The 24,022-nt window shown below is 37.3% G+C and overlaps 1 protein-coding gene across 6 annotated transcripts in view; it reads right to left on the minus strand.

Annotated features, from left to right (window-relative positions):
* Positions 1-24,022, minus strand: part of Ric8b (RIC8 guanine nucleotide exchange factor B) — a 103,860-nt gene that overhangs the window by 9,592 nt on the left and 70,246 nt on the right. For 3 of the 6 annotated variants that reach the window (XR_007212480.1, XM_048356574.1, XM_048356602.1), the window contains exons 8-9: positions 21,688-21,832; positions 6,578-6,697 (exon numbers count right to left, since the gene is read on the minus strand). Coding sequence is in view for 5 of the 6 variants with exons in the window: in XM_048356574.1 (XP_048212531.1) it covers positions 6,578-6,697; positions 21,688-21,832 (265 nt within the window). In the remaining variant the exon portion in view is untranslated. Of the gene's footprint in view, positions 1-2,184; positions 3,333-6,577; positions 6,698-21,687; positions 21,833-24,022 lie in introns of those variants that run through there. The other 3 variants (XM_048356594.1, XM_048356613.1, XM_048356583.1) reach the window with 2 other exon arrangements.

The following is a 24,022-nucleotide window of genomic DNA, read 5'->3' on the forward strand; positions in this document are numbered from 1 at the left end:
TTCGAACTGCATCCTAGTGGGTGTTATTAGCTACATGTCTTATTTGGGGACAGTCATTTAATGTTTGGTAAGTTTATTCCTTGGTAAAATACATTTTATCCTATTTAATTCACAGGGAAATCTCTTAATAATAATTAGAAATAAAACATATGGAAACTTTTTTACATTTTATATTAGTCTATTATTCTCATTTCTGTTAGAAGATTGCATGCAAAGCTTTAACAAATTCGCTATCCATCTCATGTTATACAAAATGGTTAAGAAAATATAGAGAAAGAGATTAGGGGTAGTGCTGGAAGAACACAATTCAGTTTTCTCCTAAGTTGATGGTGTTCTTCATTATTTTTTGGTAATTTGCTGATGGAATTTTTCAACCCTGTCATTCAAAGTAACAAAATCATTATCAATGAGATCAGCATGCCAACTGACACTGTTGAATACGTAGTCAAAAACCGAAGTTTTTTTCTTTTCCCAATGAGGAAGATTATAAGTTAAAGGAAGAAGGTATGGAAAAAAGCAAGTAGCCAATGGAGACTATAATGATTTCCTGTTTCTCTCACGGCCCAACTACATTTCAGTTAGAGCTCAAAGTGACTACTTCGATAGAGAATCCAAAGGTAGCATAACAGTGTCCTCAGGTGTCTATCCATGGTCCTCTATAACCAAAGACACACTGTACCAAATGTCTCAAACTAATCCCCCCTGCCTCGTGCAGGGACTAGTGAGCCAAGTCCAAGCACAGCAACCTTACAGCACAGGTTAACTCAGTGTTGGTGTAACAGAAATATAATGCAAGCCATGATGTATGTAAGCCATGTGTATGTATAACTGAGTGTTGTAGTAGCTATACAGAAAAGGAACAGGTGAAATTAATTTTAGTGGTACATTAAAAAAAATCCGTATGTAAAAATATTTCAACAGGTATTCCATACTAAACAATTAATGGGATAGTTTACATTTTATCTGGTACTACTCTTTGAAACTTGGTATTTTACACTTAGAAGACATCCCAATTCAGACTCAACACATTTCCAGTGCTCAAGAGTCATATATGACTAGTGGTTACCAAAAAGATAGTGCAGATCTAAAGGTTTGTTTTTTTTTTAATGGAAGCTATTAATTTCTTTATACTGTCATACCTACAATAGATCTTACAATGCTTTAAAAATTGGATCATGTTCCTAAAATGTACCTGAAAAGCATTTCCTCACAAAGATAGGTTTTGTAATCCATTACTTTTTGCTGAGAAGAGTAAAAAATATTTTCTAAGACAAAAGCCACTTTTGAAACGACCTTTGGATTAAAAGAAACTATTCCTGTACTTGATGCCTGCATTTATTAAGAGAGCCATGTCCCAAATATAATGGAAGAAATAAAAATAATCACAATTACTGGCTAGGGAGTGGATGAGAGAAGGAAAAAAAGAACAATTGCTTACTTACATACATACATAGATTTTTGAAGGCAGAAACGTGCCTTACTGAAACAGTGATGGAATAAGGGTAGAGCAGAGAAGTCCAATCAATTCTGATTTCTAAGGAACTAAAGGTCTTAACTAGAGATGTCAAAACAAAACCATGGCTTGCATTGTGACTTCACTTGGTTAGTTTCATCTCTAGTCACCAATGCATTCTCCTCTTTTCTGGAGGAGGCCATCCTGTGTCAGTTATGTAGTAAATGCAACTATAATAAGCATGTTGTCCTTGTGTAACGACATAAAACCCCAATTCTAATCTATCTTTCTGTTTCTCTTTTGGCTATACTGGAATTTGAACTTGGGGCCTCACTCTTACTAAGTAAGGGCTCTACATGAGTCATGCTCTTAGCATTTAGTGATTTTTTCAAACACGGTCTTTCTTTTGTTCAAGGATGGCCTATGATTGAGATCCTATACCTCTGCCTTCCATGTAGCAGGGATTACATCTGGCTACTCTTATTTCCTGTTTGACTTTTAGTGGTGTTCCTTTTTTTTTTTTCCTTTTATGGTGGAAAGATTTAAACTGAGGGCTTTCTGATTGCTATGCAAGGCACATTACCACTTGAGCTATCACTCCAGCACTTTTTTGCTTTGTTTTTATTTAAAAAAATATAATTTTATTGTTATTATAAGGCGTTATACAGAGGGGTTGCTGTTTCATAAGTCAGGTCATGAGGACATTTCTTTTTGGACAATGCCACCCCTTCCTTTGCTTTCTGCTTTAGTTATTTTTCAAGTAAGGCCTGTATTTTGGCCTAGGGCTGCCCTTAGACTAGGATCCTGCTAGCTATGGCCCCCTGCATGGCTGGTATGGCAGGCATGTACCACTACACTTGGCTTACAGACTGAGGTAAAAGCTTGCTTACTTTTTGCTTGGGCTGGCTTTGAACCATGATCTTCCCCATATCTCCATCTTCCAAGTGGCAGGGATAGCAGGTATGGAACCCCGGCACTCTGAATATGGGCTCCTCTTTCTACCCAAGTTAAACTGAAAAGGGCTCCTCTTTCTTCCCAAGTTAGAAAAGGCAAGAGACCAAGGTAGAAGGATAGGAAAATTTTTACCCCCTTTCTAGTTCTGTTCTTACATTATAAATGTCAAATGGAGTTTTCTGCGATCTTATACCTCAGGCCTCAATGCTTGTTTTGACAAATATAGCTATTATATAAGAAATCATATGCTCATACTTAAATCATCCAGTCATGGCCCTAAGTAAGTACCTTATAGATTTCCTTTTTGTCCTTGAATTTTATGAAGTCTGTCCAAGAAATCAAACTCCCAAAGTATACTTTAAGGTTTTAAATCACATAGGTACTTTTACAGAGCAAAAGGCCCCTAATCTTTGAATCTAGAGGTTGGCTCTTTCTATTAGTTCATCTTCCCACATTCTGTCATCTAGGAGAACCACAGGGTACAAGGCACTGTGCTAGGGAGACGCTAGAGAGACACGATGAGGTTTATAGGGTTCCAATGGCTCTTCAGCTCTAAAGACCTCCAAGTGCATTATCAATCCCCAAATAAGGGCCATAAACATCTGTCACAAATATAATCTTTATACTGAAAAACACTACATTGTTTAGAGTACTACTAAGTCTATTTTCAATGAGAAAAAAAAATCTGAAAACTATCTTTCCACATTCTTTACCAACCTAGTGTAGCCAAGCTGCTGAACTTTTGGAGACAGTAGCTATGTTCAGCATGATGGCAAATTTTGGTAGTGATTAACACCTATACCCTACACCAGGCTCAGTAACAGTACTTGGCATGACCAACCTTAGTCATCACTGTGGTAAGTGCTTTGGCACGGGCCACTGTTGCTAACCAGCATCCTGGTGCAGGTCCTTCACATCTGCTCTCCTATGGACGGAAAAAAGGAAGTGTCTAGTGTCCATTCATTGGCCACATCACCTCCAAGCCTATTCTTTACTTGCATGCCTTTCTGTTCAGGTGTGGAGTAAATTGCTTTCATTTTTGAGAAAGGAAGCTAACCAGACAAAGCTACAGTATATTCTTAGCACAATAAAGATTTAGTTGAGGGAAGAACTTACTAGAGTGACAGCTGAGGAAACTAGTAAATAGTACAATGCTGAGAGGATGATTAGGAAGTGTTCTGGCAGACAATATTAACAGACAAACACAATAACACAGTAGACAGAGCAAAGGCCTTGAGTTATGGAAAAAGGAAGATCCTAGTCTCAATTTGTGTGAAAGTATTTTGTAAACTCTCAGGCAGAAACGAATTATCCTCAGATATTAGCTTGGAATGTTTTAGGAAATTCTTTGGTCCTTGCTTTTTCCACTGAGAAATCAGGTAATGTATCATTATTCTAAACGGAGTGTTTTTTTGTTTTTTTTAAGAAAGATACAGTCTGTGAATATCAAGGATCAGTTGAAAAGATTAAATTTCCCTCTACAGTAATGAACAATAATCATTCAATTTTTCTATTAAATATCTTGTAAACCTCAAAGGTCTGCAGAAACTGCTACTACCTTCTCTGTATAGTACTCCCTGAATCAACTAGACAGAATGAGCTGCTCCTTTTCCTGGGTACTTAGAGTTCACCATAGACCTCATTTTGTTATCATTGCCTTTCTTTGTATTCCAGAATAGATTATAGCCACTTTTGTTTTCCCTAACTGGAACATGAATTTTCCAAAGGCAGGGACTGTCATGTTCACCTCTGACCCTCCGTTGGTTTCCTAGCAAAATTCCTTGCACAAAGTAGCTGCTTAGTAAGTATTCTCTGAACGGTACTGAATTTAGTCTACTTTGGCTTTATGGCACCTTGTTTTTTAAACTCAAAAAAAAAAAAAGAGAGAGATGAAACTTAACACTAATGAGGAAAAGAACACAACAAACATGTAAGATGCATAAAGAATGGCTTCATTCTTTGCATTCCTGCTTTGGAATGCTCACTGCTGATCTTCACAGTTTGTTCATTGGTTGTTATTAGTCAGAACACACACAAAGGCAGACAATGTAAAAAACCCACCACAGATCATGCAAAGTCTATGAGATTTACGACTATTCTCAAGTTTACCTTTCCTTCAACTAATTTAAGGGCAAAATCAGTACCATCAACTTTTACTCTATATTGGCAAAAAATCAGTACTACCTTCAGATTGAGTTGGACATCTGCTGGGTATTTTTGGGGAGATGCATGAATACCTTTGGAAGTTGTGTATTTCAGACTTGATGCTGGTATACTTAGTTACTGATAGTATCTAGAATACACAGATTCCCCTGAGATTAAAAGGAGGACACAGTACTTCTGTTTCCTGTGCCTGTAATGGGGATGCCTAGTGAAAGTGGTGGAGTCTCTATCAGTAAGCCACGTATCCAGATTTTATTGCATTATCTTAGGCAATCGGTTCCCCATCTTCCACTTTCCTAGCTTGGAGTTTACTCATCCAGGGCAATTAGGTCGGCTGAATAGCATCTCTGTTAACCTTTGGCAACTCATACTGATGATCAAAATATAAAACTCATCAACTTAAACCAGTTTACCGCCCTAAAACACTAATACGCTCACTCAGGTCCTTGATAACAAGGTCCAGCTTCCCTCAATGAACTCTGTTGATTCTTATCCTGATTTGTACTTAGTGCCACTGTGTTTTAGTAGCTATACCAGAACTTTCTGAAAGAAGGTTTTCAGAACTTCTTCATACTGTATATTTTTTTTTTTGGGGGGGGGGTGGCGGGATTAAACTCAGGGCTTTATATAAAACACTAAAAATGTGCCCTACCACTGGGCATCACCTCCAACTACCAGATCTGATTTTTATATATTCTTTTAGAACTTATTATTCTGCCTGATACTGGTCTGCCCTATCAGTGTTTTCCCCACGTAAATTCCTTTAGGGAAAGTCTAGGAATGTTTCAAACAATGGAATCGAATGTAATTTACCAACAGGCAAAAATGTCTTTTGAAGACTGTGAGCACAGCTAACTATTCTAAACTCAGCAAAAGGTGGGGATTTTGAAGGGCTAGCTGACAGTCACGGGGTTCTAGCATATGACATAGACCATGACACTGTTTACATCCACACAGTTGTACCATGCATTCCTACAATCATCTGTATAAAGCTCAGCCCTGGTTCTTGTCCATTTCCCCATTAACACTCCTGCTGAGAGCTTAGCCTGTGTTTTATTCTTATGTACTTTATGTTTAACTTGTACCTATTTTTTTTTAAAGAAATTATATTCCTATTCTAGGGCAGGCTCTTTGGCTTTCTTATTCTAATTGCTACTTTTCTTCACAGGGATATTAGCTTTTATAATACTGTGAAAAAGGAGATGACCAGAAGAAATTCACCTTTAAGTGGCAGCTGCCACTAACACACAGAAAGCACTCACTCAAGATGGCTTAAAGGAGACAGTGACTCAACAAATGCCTGGAAAATAGAGCAATTCAATCAAGTATGAATGATTTTTTTTTCTAGAAACTCCTTCACAGTGACTAGTTGATGATTAGTATATACTTGATTTATTTGTTTTTCCAAACCGGTTATTTTTGGAAGGCAAAAAAGTGTCAAGCAAGAGGGCAAGGGGGCACATTGGTTTTAGAACCCCTAATTATATGAGTGCCTGCTTTTTTTTTTTTAATGCTTTGATTGAGCTATTTCTTTTTACTTTTTCCTGTTGAGTGCATGACAACTTAGAAGTCTTGGTTTCAGCAGCAACCCCAAAAGCAGAACTGCAAACTTGCACATCAAAAATGAAAAGGGGAGGAGGGAAGCGCACCATGATTCGGAACAAAACCCAAAACAGACTAGAACAAAAATACAAGAAGCAGCAAAATCATTGGCCCTAACTCAGCATCTTCAACAAGACAGGGAGGTTAGTTGGTTAAATATTACAGTGATCTAGGAGTTACTATCGGAGCTTTGAGTGTTTAAACGTTTAAGAATGCACATCCGGAAGCGGCACATGTAGAGAAAACATGGTAGCCAAGAGCTATCTGAGCTACTACTGCCTGGGCCACCCTGCTCCAATCAACATGGATTTCCAGAGTTGCTCTTCTATGGTAACTCTCGGTGGGAGAGACAAGGAAATAGAACATTTGTAGAAACCAAGCAAAAAATGGATGGGAATACAATACCTGGAAAGTTTATCAAGCATGTTGACAAGTTTCATGGCTTCATATTCTTTTTGTTCTTCTGTCATTTCATCTATAGGGTTTGGCATTGGTTCCTCTAAATGACCAGTGATAAGATTAATGCTACAAAAAGAAAAAAAAGTTATGCTGTATGTTTTAAAATTATGCTCTTTCTATACTTTTCTGGTCCAAATTTTAAGTTACAATAAGAAAGAGTATAATAGCCAAAAAAATGGCAATATTAATAAATAGGAATTTTATGATATGAAACTACGTAAGAATTTTTAAAATTTGATTTTAAGTTTACTTTGGGAAGTGGGCTGTAGTGTTTATAAATAATTAAAAATTGACTTGCCAACTTAAAAAAAAGGCATGATTGATTGCTTTAAAAATATCAAATTTTATTGGTGCCGTTTGATAAATATCCTTGGATGCACAGCTTATTCATTAACTATAAGGGGACAAATGATTTCAAAGGAGGTAAGATGAGGGAATCTACTTTGTGATACAGCATAAAATAAATATGTAAAAAAAACTGGAAAAATGATGACAGAGGGGCTGCAATCTAGAAATGAAAGCATGCCAATTTATAATCTTCGGAAATTAGTCCATTAGTGAGACCACAGATAAATGTTTAAATAATAAAAGGTAAAGCAGAAGAACAATTTTAATTAATTTGATCTGTCCTGGATTTAATAATTAAAAAAGGAATGTAAATCTAGCCCACCAAGAGACAAATATACCATCTGAGCATTCTAGAAATAGATTTAGTACAGTACTTATAATGAATACCTTCTACAAATTTTTTATGAAGTTCTAATACCAAGTTACTTTCTTAAATCATAGCCATATATATATATATATTTTTTTTTTTTGCTTCTGTTCTTTTTTTAGTCGGTCGTGGGCTTGAACTCATCAGGGCCTAGGCGCTGTCCCTGAGTTCTATTGCTCAAGGCTAGCGCTCTACCACTTTGAGCCGTAGTGCCACTTCCGGTTTTCTGGTGGTTCATTAAAGATAAGAGTCTCATGGATTTTCCTTTCTGGGGCTGGCTATGGACCATGATCCTCAGTTCTCAGCCTCCTGAGTAGCTAGGATTACAGGACTGAGCAACCAGGACCCAGCTGTGTCCTTTTTCCCACTCCCCCCTCTCCTGAGGTGGGTAGATAACTTTCAATGGTTGCTAAGTATAATTTAAACATTTTTTCTTGAGCCAATATCAAGTTACAGAATTTTCTTTCTTTTCCAAATTTTTATTATCAAACTGATGTACAGAGAGGTTACAGTTTCATACGTTAGGCATTGGAAGTTACAGAGTTTTCTACCAGCTACCAAGTTCAGATTTTTTTTTTTGCCAGTCCTGGGTCCTGAACTCAGGGCCTGAGCACTATCCCTGGCTTCCTTTTTGCTCAAGGCTAGCACTCTACCACTTGAGCCACAGCGCCACTTCCAGCCTTTTCTGTTTATGTGGTGCTGAGGAATTGAACCCAGGGTTTCATGCATGCTAGGTAAGCACTCTACCGCTAAGCCATATTCCCAGTGATAGTTTGTTTTTTAATGATCAAAATAAAATATCCCTGAGAGTAGCAAACTGTTAATAATGTGTTTAAGGTCGAGAGAAATGTACATTTTGAGAGTTCAGGCCTTCAAGATTAGCAGAGGAATGAGTAGGTAAATAGTATAGCCCATGTGAGATGTTGGAGCCTGGGGTAAACTGAAGAACAGTGCCAGTCTATGTATGAAGAGACATCTTGTGGGGCTTAAACAAAGCCAATTGGAATCAACTGGATCTTGAGACTTTGGCTTGCATGTTCCTTTGTTTGTTGACTTTTGCTTAAGTAAAAGCAAAGGAGTAAAGTAAAAGCTACCCAACAGGGTACCATTAGCTAATTGCTTTAGGTTTCCTTTTTTTTTTTTTTAAACATTCTTTAGAGGCTATATGATATACAAAGTCTTACGAAAGGCTTAGTGCTCACCGTCCTCAAAATCAGATTTAAGATCTGTGTTGTTATTCTGTCATACTTGTTTTCTATAGAAAATCAATATATAAAATAGGCAAAGTGGAATTGCTCTGGAAAAATGAAGATACGTCCAGTTGAGGAGAATAAAGATTTAAGAGTTCATTTAGTTTGTCTCTTACCTGCCTATGTCTTCTTAAGGTATACCTTAAGGCACTCTCAGGAACTGTGAAGTTCTGAAAACCCTCCTACAGAATAGTCACTGATTCTTAGCCTTAGATGTACGTTAGAATCACTTGGGAAACTTAAACACAAAAAGGTTGAACTTTATCTTCATTCAACTAAATCTGTATATGGTTTGTTAAAATTTTCCAAGTGGTTCCAATACACAGTGAGGTTAAGAATTACTGACCTACAGTACCCACTTCAGATATTGCTATTTCTGTCATTTTCTCCAAGATTAAGAAGGCCTCAAGTTAGAGGACATCACAGGAATGCTGAATGGGTCACTGTATTTCCCCAGAGTCAAGAACAAAGAGGACTCAGATAAGACTTCTGAGAACCATGAAGATATATTCAGATGCCATAGTGAAATGCGCTTCTACCACTCATCCATTACTTACTCGCCCATCTGATTTTACTGGTTTACTGGTTTACATTTGTTTTTACTGGTTTCTCTTTTGCTACCCGCTGAATTAGAAATAAATTAAATAAACAAATGTGCTTTTTATAGATACATATCTCTCCCTTAACAAAGAAACCAGGCCTTCAAAGAAAGCCTACGTGAAGGCAGATATAGAACCACCTCACTTCTTTGCCATTGGAGAGAAAACTTCTTAAATTCAATGGAGGAGATATGATTAGAAAAATCAGATCTGTAGACTTTTTTCAGAATATAATGAAATTAGCACAAACTGCCGTGTGTCTCGTGGAAAACCATGTATCATGAGGACACACTGGCAAGACTTGTACTGGTATAGTCTAATATAAATTCCTAGGTTAGGATGTACTTATTTTTTACTTGGTTATCTTAAAAGAGTTTAGTGGAAATGATGTTCATTTTCTGTAAGCTGACCTCAAATCCTCTGGTGGCTAAAATGGCTTAATGGCTTGCTCTGAAATGAGTTATTAAGTAACGAAATGCCTCTCTGGACATGAAATCAGCAGCCACTGCTTCTCACAGAATAAGAACTCATCCTTCACCCACGAAATAAAACACTCTAATACCCCGAAGCTACTTCAGGAACGCAGCATTCATTTAAAAACATATTTCCCCTCAATACTTAGAAGAAAGTAAACAAATCCACATAAGAACCAGAATTTTATGCAGTTTTCCTGCCCAGAAGAGGAAGCAAAAGAAGCCACCATAACGACAACAATGTAAGGGGCGCTCAAATCCATAACCTGGCACCATTACCATATACCGGGCACCTTTACAACGTCACGCAGTATATATAGTCTGAGACTTAACTCTGAAAGTTTCAAGATCTGACACTATGAAGTTCTGGGGTTAGTTTATTTTATGTCAAAACTCTGAGTCTAAAGATGCTTTCAAGACATTAATCTAGGTAGACATTTTGTTGGGTAGTTACATGTACCATGGTTTCTTCTTTCTTGTCTTGGTTATCCTCTCCCATCTTCTAGCACTCCAATACTATGATTATTCATATCAGCTAATTAGTGACAAAGAAGTGTCTAAACTCCTGGGAGCCACTTCACCATGAAATATTTTACTACCCAGGATCATTATATGAACTGACAACAGTCACAGGCCTCATAACAGAAACATTAAAACATACTAAAAAGATACGAGCAAATGAACAAATGTATAAAAGCCTCCAAAATAACTTTAAGGCTTTCTTCAAATTGTTGCTTTTTCTTCTTTTAGCCAATATCAATAGGCAGTTAGCAAAAACCAAAACAAAACAAAATGAAAAAACTCCATACCCAATGTTCCTTAGCTGTGTATTAAAATTAATTTCAATCATTAAAAAACGTGGCTTCAATTTTTACTCAAACCCTCTGGTACAAGAAGGGACTCACAGGGGTGGACTGGAAGGGGTGGGTGAGAATGTTGAAAGGGGTGACACTGATCAAGACACAGTCAATGTATTTATAAACTGCTTTGTTGAATGGCAACTCCCAAAAGCCAATAAACATATTTTTAAAAAAGAAGAGGCCGGGTGCTGGTTGTTCATTGTAATCTGTAATCTAGCTACTCAGGAGGCTAAGATCTGAGGATCCTAGGAAGCCAGCCTGGGCACAAGAGTCCCTATAAGACTCCAATAAACCGCTCACAAACCAGAAGTGGTGCTCTGGCTCAAACTGGTAGAGCCATAGCCTTGAGCAAAAAGAGCTCAGGGACAGTGAGTTCATGCCCCACAACCAACAACACCAACACCAACAAAAAAGGGGACTGTAAAGCAGGAAAGGAAAGGAAAAGAGGGACAGAAGTCGCTAAGAAGTTACTCAGTTCCACTGGCTGGCTGCCAGTGTGAGAATATAGGCCCTATCTAAACTTTTCATGTTCCCAAAGCTAAAAAAAAAAAATCCAGATTTTCATCTAAAATATCTGAATTATAAATGTTAGCATGTGATTACATTTTTTAAAAGAGATACTTACATAAAATAAAAAACAAACCCACAAACTAAATATCAAATACTTTACAGGGCAAACCAAATAACGTGTATTTGTAGGCTAAATCCAGCCTCTAGGAAAGAGATCAGGGGTTCCTGGCATTTTGTAAGCCCAGACCAGGAAAGAAGGGAGCAGGTGTGTGACAAAGAAGATGCTATAAAGAATTAAGCTGGATATGTCTTTCCGGGACACACCTCCTCAAGAGTCTTGGCTTTCTTCATGAAAACACAAAGAACAAGTAACAATATCCTGCTTTTCTTTTTCTTTGTTTCTCTTCACATCCTGATTATTTTGAATTCCATGCCCTGGCTACTGCTCTTCAAGTAGATGTGGAGATGGATGGAGGTAGGAAATGCAGGTCACCATGGTATCCTGCTCCTTAGAAAGGGCTGACTGATTCAAAAACTCAACTTACTCAAAAATTAATTCAGCCAGCAGACATTTACTAAGGGCCTACTGTGCACCAGGCATTACTGCTAATGAACGGAAACAGATGTAAGAAAGCCCTCTTCCCTCAGAAGCTTATCTCCGAGTGGAGAGAACAGGCCTACTGAAATAAGGAAGCCTGTGTCTGGTAGAAGGCGTGAATGTGGTGATAAAACGGGGCACTGGAAAGCAGTGTGGGGTGGAATGGAAAAGGCAGGCAGGAGTGCTACCTCTTCATGACTTGATGGGCTGCAGCTAGGAGGAAAGTGAGCATGCCTTGAAGGAGGTAAGGGAAGAATCTGCTCAAGGATGCTGTGCGAGCCACAAGGAGGTGGCCTCTACAAGAAATGTATCCAATGCCCATCGTATGAAACTGTAACCTCTCTGTACATCAGTTTGATAATAAAAATTTGAGAAAAAAAAAGAAATATGTTTGATTAAAGGAAAATTAGCTGTTCACTGGTGTTTGAAATATGTCACCATTTGTTGAGAAGTATAAGGATAAAGCTACATACTCATTACACATGAATAAAATATTTCTGAAAGATAAAAAAAAAAAAAAAGGAGGTGGCCTCTGTGCAAAGCCTCAGGCAGGGGTCAAGTGGTGAAGACTTGGGTGTGCTGACGGCACAGCTCGCCACTGTCAGGCCTTTGGGTTTCAGTCTCTATAGAGGTTTGGGCAGTGGACACAGTCTGACTTATATTTCATGAGGATCACAATGGGAACAGAGTAAGGAGGGTCAAAGGCAGAATCAAAAGACCAGTTAAAAGGCTACTAAAGATCCTAGTAAAGAGGGTTAAGGGTAGAGGCCAGTGGTAGAACACTTGCTTAGTATGCTTGAAAGGTCCTGGTTTGATTGATTTTTCCCAATACCAGAAAAAAAAAAAAAAAAGGAAGGAAAAAAAAAAAAGAAGACCGGGGAGGGGGAGAGAAAAATTAGCTTAGTAATACTACAACAGGCGATGTTAATGTTCTGAAAATATTATAAACACTGAGCTAGAACTATCTGATAGATGCACGTGTATGTGAATAGCCACCGAATTTGCTGAAATGGAATGAATCAAATAGAACTTCTGTGTTTTCAGGGATATTAGAGTATAAATATATACATTTTTGGTGTTTTCTTTTTCTAGTCCTGGGAACTGAACTCAGGGCCTGAGCACTGTCCCTGGCTTCCTTGTGCTCAAGGCCAGCACTCTACCACTTGAGCCATAGCACCACTTCTGGCTTTTTCTATATATGTGGTGCCAAGGAATCAAACTTAGGGCTTCATGTATGCTAGGCAAAGCATTCTACCACTAGGCCATATTCCCAGCCCCCATTTTTAGTTTTATTAAAGTAAGATAAATGCAAGTTTAAGTTTCTGAGATAGGGAAGCTAAATGAAGGTCAAAATCATCTCTCCCTTTGACTGGCTTCGAGGCATAGCATAGGACAATTAAATCACAAGGTTTGATTGCACATCCCTTAAGACAGCTATTGAAAACACAGTAACACACATCTCTTGGGAAATAACAAGTACTGTGAGGATATAGAGAAAAAGAAACTCTTGTGCATCATATATCTATGTAAAATGTTAGATATTCTGTGTAAAACTGCATGGCAGTGCCTTCAAAAATGAAACACTCAACTACCATGTGATCCAGCAAGGACTTGAGTGGGTATTAGAACATTCAGGTTCAGAAGTGTTATTCACAGCAGCGAAAAGAAGGAATCAACCTAAGTGTCCTCTGAAAGATGAATGGATACGCTGTATGGTACATGCTATACAGTTCTAAAAAGGGAAGAAAATTTGATACATGCTATAACATAGGTGAACCCTAAAGATGTTCTAAGAGAATGATTTCCAGATTTCATGCAGACAGTACAGTGATTACCAGAGGCTAGAAAAGAGGGGGGGCACAGAGCTTCACTCGGGAAGATGAGAAAGTTCCAGAGGGAAAGGTAATGGTTGCACAATAGTGTGAACATAATACTGCTGATTTTACACTTAAAATGTTAAAATATAAAATATATGAGCATTTTATACCCCTAAAAAAGGCAAAGTGAACCTCAGTATAGTATTGCATCCTTGTAATTTCAGCACTAGGGAAACAGGCAGGAGGGTCATGACTTTGAGGCCACCCTAGAAATTAAGAGAACTCAATTTTGTTGTTGTTGGTGGTGGGGGTTGTAGGTCTTGAACTCAGAGCCTGGGCACTGTCCTTGAGAGGGGTGTGTGTGTGTGTGTGTGTGTGTGTGTGTGTGTGTGTGTGTGTGTGTGTGTGTGTGTGTGTGTGTTCGTGTTCAAGGATAGTGCTCTACCACTTGAGCCACAGTGCCACTTCTGGTTTTCTGGTAGTAAACTGGATATAAGAGTCTCATAACTTTCCTGCCTGGGCTGGCTTTGACCTGCAATCCTCAGATCTCAGCTTCCTGAGTAGTTAGGATTATAGGCATGAGCCACCAGCACCCAGCTTGAGAGAACTCAATTTTTAAAGAGGAAATTTCACAAATACTGGTAAAGTTCTGGAGATAGTATACATGTCAAAAGTAGCAATGGTTTTATTTTTAACTGTGGTCTTTTAGTGATTTGGATTTTTAGACATATTTCAAGAATGCCTACAGTAATAAATTCCAGTTCCTAGAAATGCAATTAAGTCCTGTTATGCATAAATACACCATCACAACCTAAAATGGGCAAAGAGAAAATCTTCAATTTCTGGTTTTTGATTTCATAGTTAGCCCTACTAGCCTAGTCTACAGAGACCAAATCTCAAAAAACAAAACCAATAACTCACAAAGCAAAGCACTAAAAAAACCCAACAAAATGAACAAACAAATAAAAAAAATGAATTTACTACCTTTGAACAACAACAGCAGCAGAAAAATTCTCTTAACACCAGAAGCTCTGGAGTGAGGATACCTGAGCCACTCATGAACTATTTGCCTTGGACAAGTGACTTAGGTTCAGTTTCCTCACTTGTAAAACAGCAATAACTACACTTGAAAGATTTATGAAGATTAAATTAGGCAATATTTGCAAAATTCTTAGAAAAGTGTCTTGAACATATTAAGCACTCAATAAATATCAGTGATGATTACTAGCACAGCTGAGGCACTGAGACTGAGAAATCAGCAACATACAAGACCTCCCATGCTCTAGAGGAAGTGATTTTCTCTACTTAGTTGTTACTATGGAAATCTAAATGTAATTTTCATTAACAATATCTAAGAGTTTTGTTGCAAAAATCTTTTTGGAGAGGTCGAATTGGGAGTCATTATTAGAAAGCCAGTGGTTGCAGCCAGAAATATGTCTCCAAAAAACTTGCGTCTCAAATATTCTTAGTACTGTTAGAAAATGGAGACATGTGGGTAGCAGAGTAAAGGAAGAGCAGAAAAACAATCTCAACAAAGCAGATCAACTCTAATGGAGAGCTGAAAAAGGATGCCATGGTGATCTGAAGCGTCAAGAAAAATGAGGCATGGTGCTAGTTTTGTGGAATTTGATATAAAATATTGTGAAGAATTTCTGGTTCCTGAAAATGTCTCAAATAATTTGAAAATTGCCATATAAACATAACAATGATTTCATATCTTAAAAGTAGACTAAATTATGAAACCACATCCTAATCCACGTCTTTGTATTATATTAGCAAAGGAAAGAACTATTAGACAGTTCTTTCTATATATATCATCCTCTTTTATTTATTAAATATTTACTAAATGTCTACAATGTATCAGCCACACAGACATGTAACAATGAACATATATACTTTCATGAAAATAAAAATGTCTCAAAAAGCCCAAATCCAAACTGTAGGACATCCTTGGGAGCCTTAAATGAGATCTTTATCTCTTAACCTATATAAAATAAATCCACAATAGATCACAGATCCTAAATCTAAGACTTGAAACTTTGAAACTACCGCAGAACAATGAAGGGAAAACATGACTACAACTGTTCAGGATGGAAGAGCAAGAATCAACAAACAGTTGCACCAAATTAAAAAGCTTCTGTACATGAAGGGGAATAAGAAAGAGACTAAGAGAAAAATCTCTGCAAAATATTCATCAGGCAAAATGTTAGTATCTAGAATACACAAAGAACTGAAAATATGAAACACAAAAAGAAAAAATAATCCAATTAATGGGCAAACACATCAGACTGTTCTCAAAAGGAGTACAAATAGGTAATAAATACACCAAGATGTTCAACATCCTTAGCTATAAAGGGAATGCAAATAAAAACAACAGTGTGATTCCATCTCATTCTAGTTTGAGTGGCAAAAAGCAATTAACAAATGCTGGCAAGTATTCAGGTAAGGCTATGATGTAAATCAGTAAGATGCTTCATCAAAAAACTAAAAGAAGAATAACCATATGATGCTTCTATACCAGTCTTAGCATATGTCTAAAGGATTGTATATGTATCAACATGTAAGAGAGATAATTGTACAACCATGTTTACAGCAGCACTATATACAATAGTCAAGATATGGAACAATTCTGAGTGCTCAAAAATTAGTAAGTAGATAAAGAAAACATGGTATACATATAGAATGAATTATTACTCAATCACAAAGAAAACTGAAATTATGTCATTTGCAGTAAAATGCATAAAATGTTGACCATTATGTTGAGTGAGATAAGCCACGCTCAGAAAGACAATCACATGAGTCCACTCCTACCTAGAGAATCTAGACCTAAAATAATTAATAATAATGATATTATACAGATGTTAAAAGAGAACTGTTTTGGGTGGGGGTGGGGAAATCAGTGAGTAGGAAAAGAGGAACCAGAGAAAGTGATTGGAGGAGGAATATTTTAAGTATAATTATGTGTGTGTGTGAAAAAAAAGTATAGTAAAACCCATCAAAAAATACCCAAAAGGGAGAAGAAGGGAGGGCAATAGAGAGGGGAATTAAGAAAGAATAGCACAAAAAATTCAACACATAACCTAAAATTAAGATAAGTAGGGAAGGGGTGAGTTGGGAAGGGTGGGTAAAAATGTTGAAAGAGGTGACATTGATCAAGATGCATTGTGTTCATAAACTGCTTTGTTGAATGGCAACTACTTAAAGATAAAAATATTCAAAAAAAGAGCACACAAAAAAGAAAAATAGCAGAGATAGAGTAAATTGGATCAAAGTATATTACATACAAGTTGTAAATATCACAACGAAGCCTTTGTACAATTAATTTATGGTAACAAATTTAAACATTTTTTTCCAGAAAACCATCTTAAATGATAGTATCTGTACAATTAAAGGAACTTTTAAATGTTTCCTGTTTGGGTACTTATTAAAAATGACATCCATACATAAACAGTATAGAAAACTAATGGTTGTAAATCTATAGGAAATAAAAACTAGAGCAAACCTCAGTACTATAGTTCATTATTATACCTGGTCTCTTGCTAGCTATTAATAGACATTATAATACAACAACAACAACAACAAAACCTCAAAGAGCTCAATTTCAAAAGTGTAAATATAGTAAAGGCTAAGCTTCTAGAACTAGTATACAAGTTACAAGTAGCAATCTTTTTATTTTCAATATTATGCATAGCATGAATGCTTACAGACATAAATTTCAGTTTCTAAAAATGTTAGTTAAATCCAATATGCCATCACAGGCCAAAATGGGCCCAAAGAAAAAAATCTTCAAGTCCAGGTTTCTGTTCACTTACCTTAAGAATTATTAAAAACAAAGAAATTGCTTGTATAGCCTCAAAATGATGAGACCACTCTGATGAGTTTTAAGTAGCATGACAAAATCTTGACAAAAGGAACAAAGCATCTTTCCTTGTGCTAAACAAAATATCTGTTAAAGGGGCTGGGAATATGGCCTAGTGGCAAGAACGCTTGCCTCCTACACATGAAGCTCTTGGTTCGATTCCCCAGCACCACAACATACATAGAAAACGGCCAGAAGGGGCGCTGTGGCTCAGGTGGCAGAGTGCTAGCCTTGAGCGGGAAGAAGCCAGGGACAGTGCTCAGGTCCTGAGTCCAAGGCCCAGGACTGGCCAAAAAAAAAAAAAAAAAAAAAAAATATATATATATATATATATTATATCTGTTAAAGAAACTAGTTTCTCTATGGGGATGGGAATATGGCCTAGTGGCAAGAGTGCTTGCCTCATATACATGAAGCCCTGGGTTCGATTCCCCAGCACCACATACATAGAAAACGGCCAGAAGTGGTGCTGTGGCTCAAGTGGCAGAGTGCTAGCCTTGAGCAAAAGAGAAGCCAGGGACAGTGCTCAGGCCCTGAGTCCAAGGTCCAGGACTGGAAAAACAAAAAACAAAACAGAAACTAGTTTCTCTGTGCATATGACCATATAAAATGATGCTTACTGAAATAAACTCAAAGAAATGGAAACAAGAGTTTTTTTTTTTAATTATACTGTTTGCAGTTATTTCCTTTTTCTTTCTTTTTTTCCTTTGGTTTATTCCCTGTTGTTACTGTTTTTGATTTCTGTACCCTTTGTCTTGTATATAAGTTTATCTGCTTGGGGGAAGGGAAGGGGAATCACAGAAAAGGTGGGACAAAGAGTGAACCAACTCAACAGTGATACTCACTAGACACTGCGTTGGAAATGAACTTTACAACTTGGGAGGGATGGGGGGAGTGGGAGAAAATGAGGGAGGGGGTAACACTGTTCAAAAAGAAATGTACTCATTACCTTACTTATGTATCTGCAACCACTCTGTACATCATCTTTACAATAAAATTTAAATTTAGGGCTGGGGATATAGCCTAGTGGCAAGAGTGCCTGCCTCGGATACACGAGGCCCTAGGTTCGATTCCCCAGCACCACATATACAGAAAACGGCCAGAAGCGGCGCTGTGGCTCAAGTGGCAGAGTGCTAGCCTTGAGCAGGAAGAAGCCAGGGACAGTGCTCAGGCCCTGAGTCCAAGGCCCAGGACTGGCCAAAAAAAAAAAAAAAAAAAAAAAAAAAAATTTAAATTTAAAGAAAAAGAACAAACTAGCTGCCTCCACAGCTACAGTTGAGATTAAAGAGAGCCTAAAGGGGGCTGGGGATATGGCCTAGTGCTTGCCTCATATACATGAAGCCCTGAGTTCAATTCCCCAGTACCACATATATAGAAAATGACCAGAAATGGCACTGTGGCTCAAGTGGCAGAGTGCTAGCCTTGAGGGGAAAAAAAAAAAAAAAAGGCAAGCCAGGGACAGTGCTCAGGCCCTGAGTCCAAGGCCCAGGACTGACAAAAAAAAAAAAAAAAAAAAAAAAAAAAAAAAAAAAAAAGAGCGCAAAGGAAATAGCCCTGAGTTTATTTACTTAGTGCAATGATTTTAAGCTTTGGACATAATTATGTGAAGCGTGTCAGAAGGCATCCTAGGATTCTGGTTAATTTTGGCTATCTTCTCCTCCTGTTTCTCCTCCATAAAATAACCATTTAATGACAGCCCTTTGCACCTAGCCTGAAAGCCACTGGTTTCAAAAAAGCCAAATGCCATTAAACATGCATCTGTCAACTGATGGTTAGAATGGCATACAATCCCTGTTAGTCACTTACACTAGCATCATCTACAGTTAAGGGGTCTCTAGGCTCAGAGGTATAAAAAATAGGCATAAAGGCAAATTTTATCCGAAAACTTAACAAAGATGGCTAGAAATACATAAAAAAAAATCTATGTGGCCTGTAACTTGATTAAATGAGTATACTCTGAATGTGCTATTTGCAGAATGTCATTTCCACTCCATTACATACATTTATTTTGACACAAAAAGAACTTCTGTAATATTAACTGTCTCCCATAGTCTGAATGTAAGCTCCATATAATTCCTATAAAGGATTCCAGTAAAGGATTATAGGTTACCTTGGTGTACTAGTCAGAATCCACTTACATGTTGGGTAGTGGGACTAGGGCCAATGAAATGAAGGGCAATTTATCTGTTTCTACTAATACTAGCAACTATTGTGAATCAATGTATCATAAAAGGAAAACAAGACTGAGAACTATGACTGGTGAAGGGCAATCAGTTTGTAGAAGGCAATCCTTTTAGTCCCTGACTTTATAAGCTTAACTAGATTAGCCAAAAGGTTTTATAACAAGTTTTCAGAGCTCTGTGGGTCACTCTCAAGAAAGTACAAGGGGTCATCTTTTCTACAAAGTACTTTGTTCACTAACACTTCCACATGGAGCATTTGAATAATATGTTAAAGTAACATATTTAAGATCTTATTATATTTTTTTGCCTGGAAGAGGGGAGATTCAAAGGAAAAACATGCAAATCTATCTGATGGAAGAAGATGGGATATTACTTGAAGAACACATATTTATATTTGAAATGAGCAATGTTTAAGAGACAAAAGATTTCACGATGGTGGGTATTCTGGTGACACTAACATATTATGCCTATGAATAGTAAAAACCACATCCAAAAATTAAAGATGATTAAGGATGTGAAGCCTAAGCATAGACTTCTGATAATAGAGTGTTAAGCCAATAACACTGCCAAACAAACCTAACATGGCTTACATAATAGCTGAGACCCAGTGTTTCTGTGGTTTTCTCTTGTTATGGCAGAATTCTGGATATGTTACAGTGTTGCTAGGTGTGTGACCATGACCATTATTTAAAAAGTCATTTAGTAAATAAAATCAACATATACAGTGAGATGAAAAGATGTCAAACATCCATACCCATGAATATTTATGGGTTTTCTATCTTAGTGGACTGTGTCCATATGCTCTAGATTTCAAGGAATATCTAATGTAATCTCTGCCTTCATTTAAAAATACGACTTTTAGCTGGGTGTGGTAGGGCACACTTAAGGTCCTAGCTACTGGACTAAACTGATCACTAAAGTGATCAGTCTTGGAGCTTGAGATCAGCCTGGGCAACAATATAGTGAGATCCTTGTCAAGAGAGGGAGAAGGAGAGAGGGGGTAGGGAGAGGGAGGGAGTAGATGGAAAGGAAGAGAAGGAAAAGGGAGGGAAGAAGGGAGAGATAGAGATTGACTTCTCAAGACATCGCTTTTCAAGTGGTATATTTTCAAGTTGCAAGTGAAGATACATAAAATATATCTGGCAAGAGATCTAAACCGATATAGAAATATAGTTTATAGAATACAAGAATCAAGAACTAAAAAGAACTGATTTAGAATCACCACTTAGAGAAAGAAATATAATTATTTCATTTCAGATTCACTACTCACTCTGGAATACTTTATATAGAAAACACAGCCTATCGACACTGACAATGCCATAAGGGAAGAGTATACCTCACTAACATTCAGTAACAGAGCTCAGCAAAACTGAACTCAAATGACTGCACTCATCAGTGGAGACTACGAAACTTACCTGCGGTGAGCACTGGAAGGGAGGAAAGGACGGGGAGGGAACAGGGGAAAGAGAAAGAATGGAAGAAGGTGGTTTGTTTGGAAACAGGAACTGTATAAAAAGATATAAAGAATTAATATCTTTAATTTGTATGCACTGACTTAGAAAGCTTCAGTGTTTCTGGTTTGTCTATTCAGCACGTGGTCATACCTGTTAGAAGTTGATTCTCTAAGTATGTTACATTCAAACCCCAAGTGGGGCCATACTTCATTCCTTGTGTTAAATTAATATGCCTTGCTCCATTACTGTTTGATATGTAAGGAGTTTTATGAAAGGGATCTATTATAATGCATGGAGCTTACATTTAGATTTCTAAAAAAAGATTTCAGAATCAAATAACCAACTTAAATACTTGGTCTCAGTCTATGAAAAGGAAAGCAAATGGTAAGCAACAATACTTCTAAAGCGGACGGTAAATATCTAGAAAACACCAGCTCTCTTGTTACTTGAAAGATGAGAAAGGGCACTTTGAAAATAGCATGCAGAAGAACATTTCTTGAAGTATTAACATTCCTCAATCACCATGTCACCTATGGAACTGAAGTATTAACATTCCTCAATCACCATGTCACCTATGGAACTAGCTATGAAACTGTCTCTGAAAACACCATTAAGTGGAAAGCGTCCAAGTCCACAAGAGAAAGGAAACATTGGAAAATGAAAGACAAAGGAAGTGAAAGGCAAATAACCAACTCAAAAGGCACAGCTAAGATTAGGTGAAAAAACTTGATACTGTACTTTGGTTTTGCATTTTTGTATTCTTCAGTGTCTGTGTCCTCATCTTCTGAGTACCAATTATCTCCTCTTCCTCCAGCCAAGAGGCCCCTGGCCGCCAAGAGTCCTGCAGCATTCCCATAGCCAGTGTATTTCAGCAGGCTATCCACTGCAAAACAGAACAGGCGGTCATTTTAGACAGAAACCTCTGCATGTTCACTATCATCAACCACTCATCTAAACAGGGAAATGGAAACATAGCCAGACCATAGGCAAAAGCTAAGATCTGATTTCAAATCTTAAAAAAAAAAAAATCAGTTTTAGAGATAGGAAAGGCCACTTTGAGATTGTACTAATATGGCACGTAATATACAATCTTTCACCTTTTGTAGGAATCCAAGGGAAATGGTATAAGAAATAAGAATTAAGGATATTAGCAAGTAGGACAGACCTGCTTTAAAAGAGAAAGTCAGCAACAGTATGTAAGCATAAGACGCTGGCTGAGATAAAGTCCAGGAGTTAGACTCGTTATATTTGAATAAATGGCTCTGCCAGTTACTAGTTGGAAAACTGTGGCAAGATACGTTATGGTTCTTTGATCTGTAGGAATGGAATAAGAACTACCTACTTCACAAGTTAACACATGCAAGATCTTTTGGCAAAGTGTCTAGAATGAAGGAAACATTCCTTTTACCCCATGGTAATATTAGGTAAACTGCAGAAAACAAAACGAAGGATACGATCCATGTATAAAGCCATAGTAAAAACTGCATCTGATATGACCATTACAATTCAGACTACTTCCCTCAAAAGGCAGAATAAAGCTGGGGAAAAATGCGTGGAGTGCACTAGAATGTCGGGCTGGGCCCCCCGTAGCTCACACCAGTAATCCTAGATCCTCAGGAGCCTGAGATCTGAGGATCAAGGTTTAAAGCCAGCTTGGGCAGCTAAGTCCATGAGAATTTTAACTCCAATTAGGCATCAAATGTCAAAACTAGATGTGTGGCTCAAGTGGTAGAATGCTAGCTGTGAATGAAAAAGTGGAGCAAGAGTGGGAAGCCTTTAGTTCAAGCCCCAGTACCAGCACACACACAACACACCATGAAGAGTATGAATGTGGTGAATTTTTCAGGACAGAGCTGGTTCATTGAATAAGGAATGAAGGGACAAATAAAGGGAAGTCTTTTTATATATCTTTCACAGAACATGGCAAATTAATGAAATTTGTTCAAAAGGATATAGATTAACAATACAAGTTGATTATTGAGATTTAAACGAATCATTTTCCAACCTTAAAAGCTCTTGGCAACCTGACAGGTTTTAAAACCTATTGGTGATTTTTTTTGGCAAATATGTATTAATGGAAAGATCTCAGAATAAATCTAATTATGCTTCTTCTTGCTATGAGTGCCTTCTGTAAGATACAATGATTTAGATAAATTAACGAATACTTAAATGAGGGGGATACTTAAATCAGGGGAATGGATGAATGTTTGATATATACAGGGTCTTTTGGGGGGAGTGAGGGGAAGGCATTACAATTTGAACTCAGGGCCTTGTGCTTTCTAGACCAGTGCTCTGCTACTTGAGTCAGACCCCTGGTCATTTTTGCATTAGTTTTTTCAGGTAGGATCTAGGATGCTTTGGCCTCAAACCTCCATCCTCCTACCTATTCTTCCCAGGTAGCTGGGATTACAGGCAGTGTAACTCTGTACTCAGCCCCCAGGTATTCTTAGTATTCATGGAGGACAAAGATGATCTTAATTACATAGTCAGATTCAAAGCCTCGGAGGATAAACAATCATAGATGCTCTCGTCGCAAGCAACTGATAAGGCTTATTTTTATTTTATTTCTGTCTATGTGTGTTGGGGAACAAAACCCAATATTTAAAAAAAAAATAAGGCTGTTGAATGGTTCCAGAAAATGAATATTTACTGAAAAATTTCAAGTATAAATTGAGACAATATGGATAAATGGCTTCAATTAATATACTTAAAAACAAGCTAATAATTTAAAATGATACAAAATAATTCAAGATTAAAAACACAAAGGATATGAAAAGCAAAAACAGGTTAAACACAAGTAAATACAATAGTAAATAGTTGTTTTCTAGTATAATAAATTCCTCTGGAAGCTAGCTACTAGTACAATTCCCTAGCATTTATGTGAAAATAGTATTTACTGCTCTTTCACTGGAACAAATATGTCATCTTGTCTTGTGATAGGCAGTGTATGTTACAAAGATGATTTAAGACATACTTTGCCTTCAAAATGGATAAGGTTTCAGCCAATAATTCTGAAGTCAAATGAATTTTGGTAAAGAGGAGAAAGTACCTGAAAAGGGACAGTAGAAAAGGA

This window comes from Perognathus longimembris, chromosome 1 (assembly GCF_023159225.1).
Source record: "Perognathus longimembris pacificus isolate PPM17 chromosome 1, ASM2315922v1, whole genome shotgun sequence".
Lineage (NCBI taxonomy): Eukaryota > Metazoa > Chordata > Mammalia > Rodentia > Heteromyidae > Perognathus > Perognathus longimembris.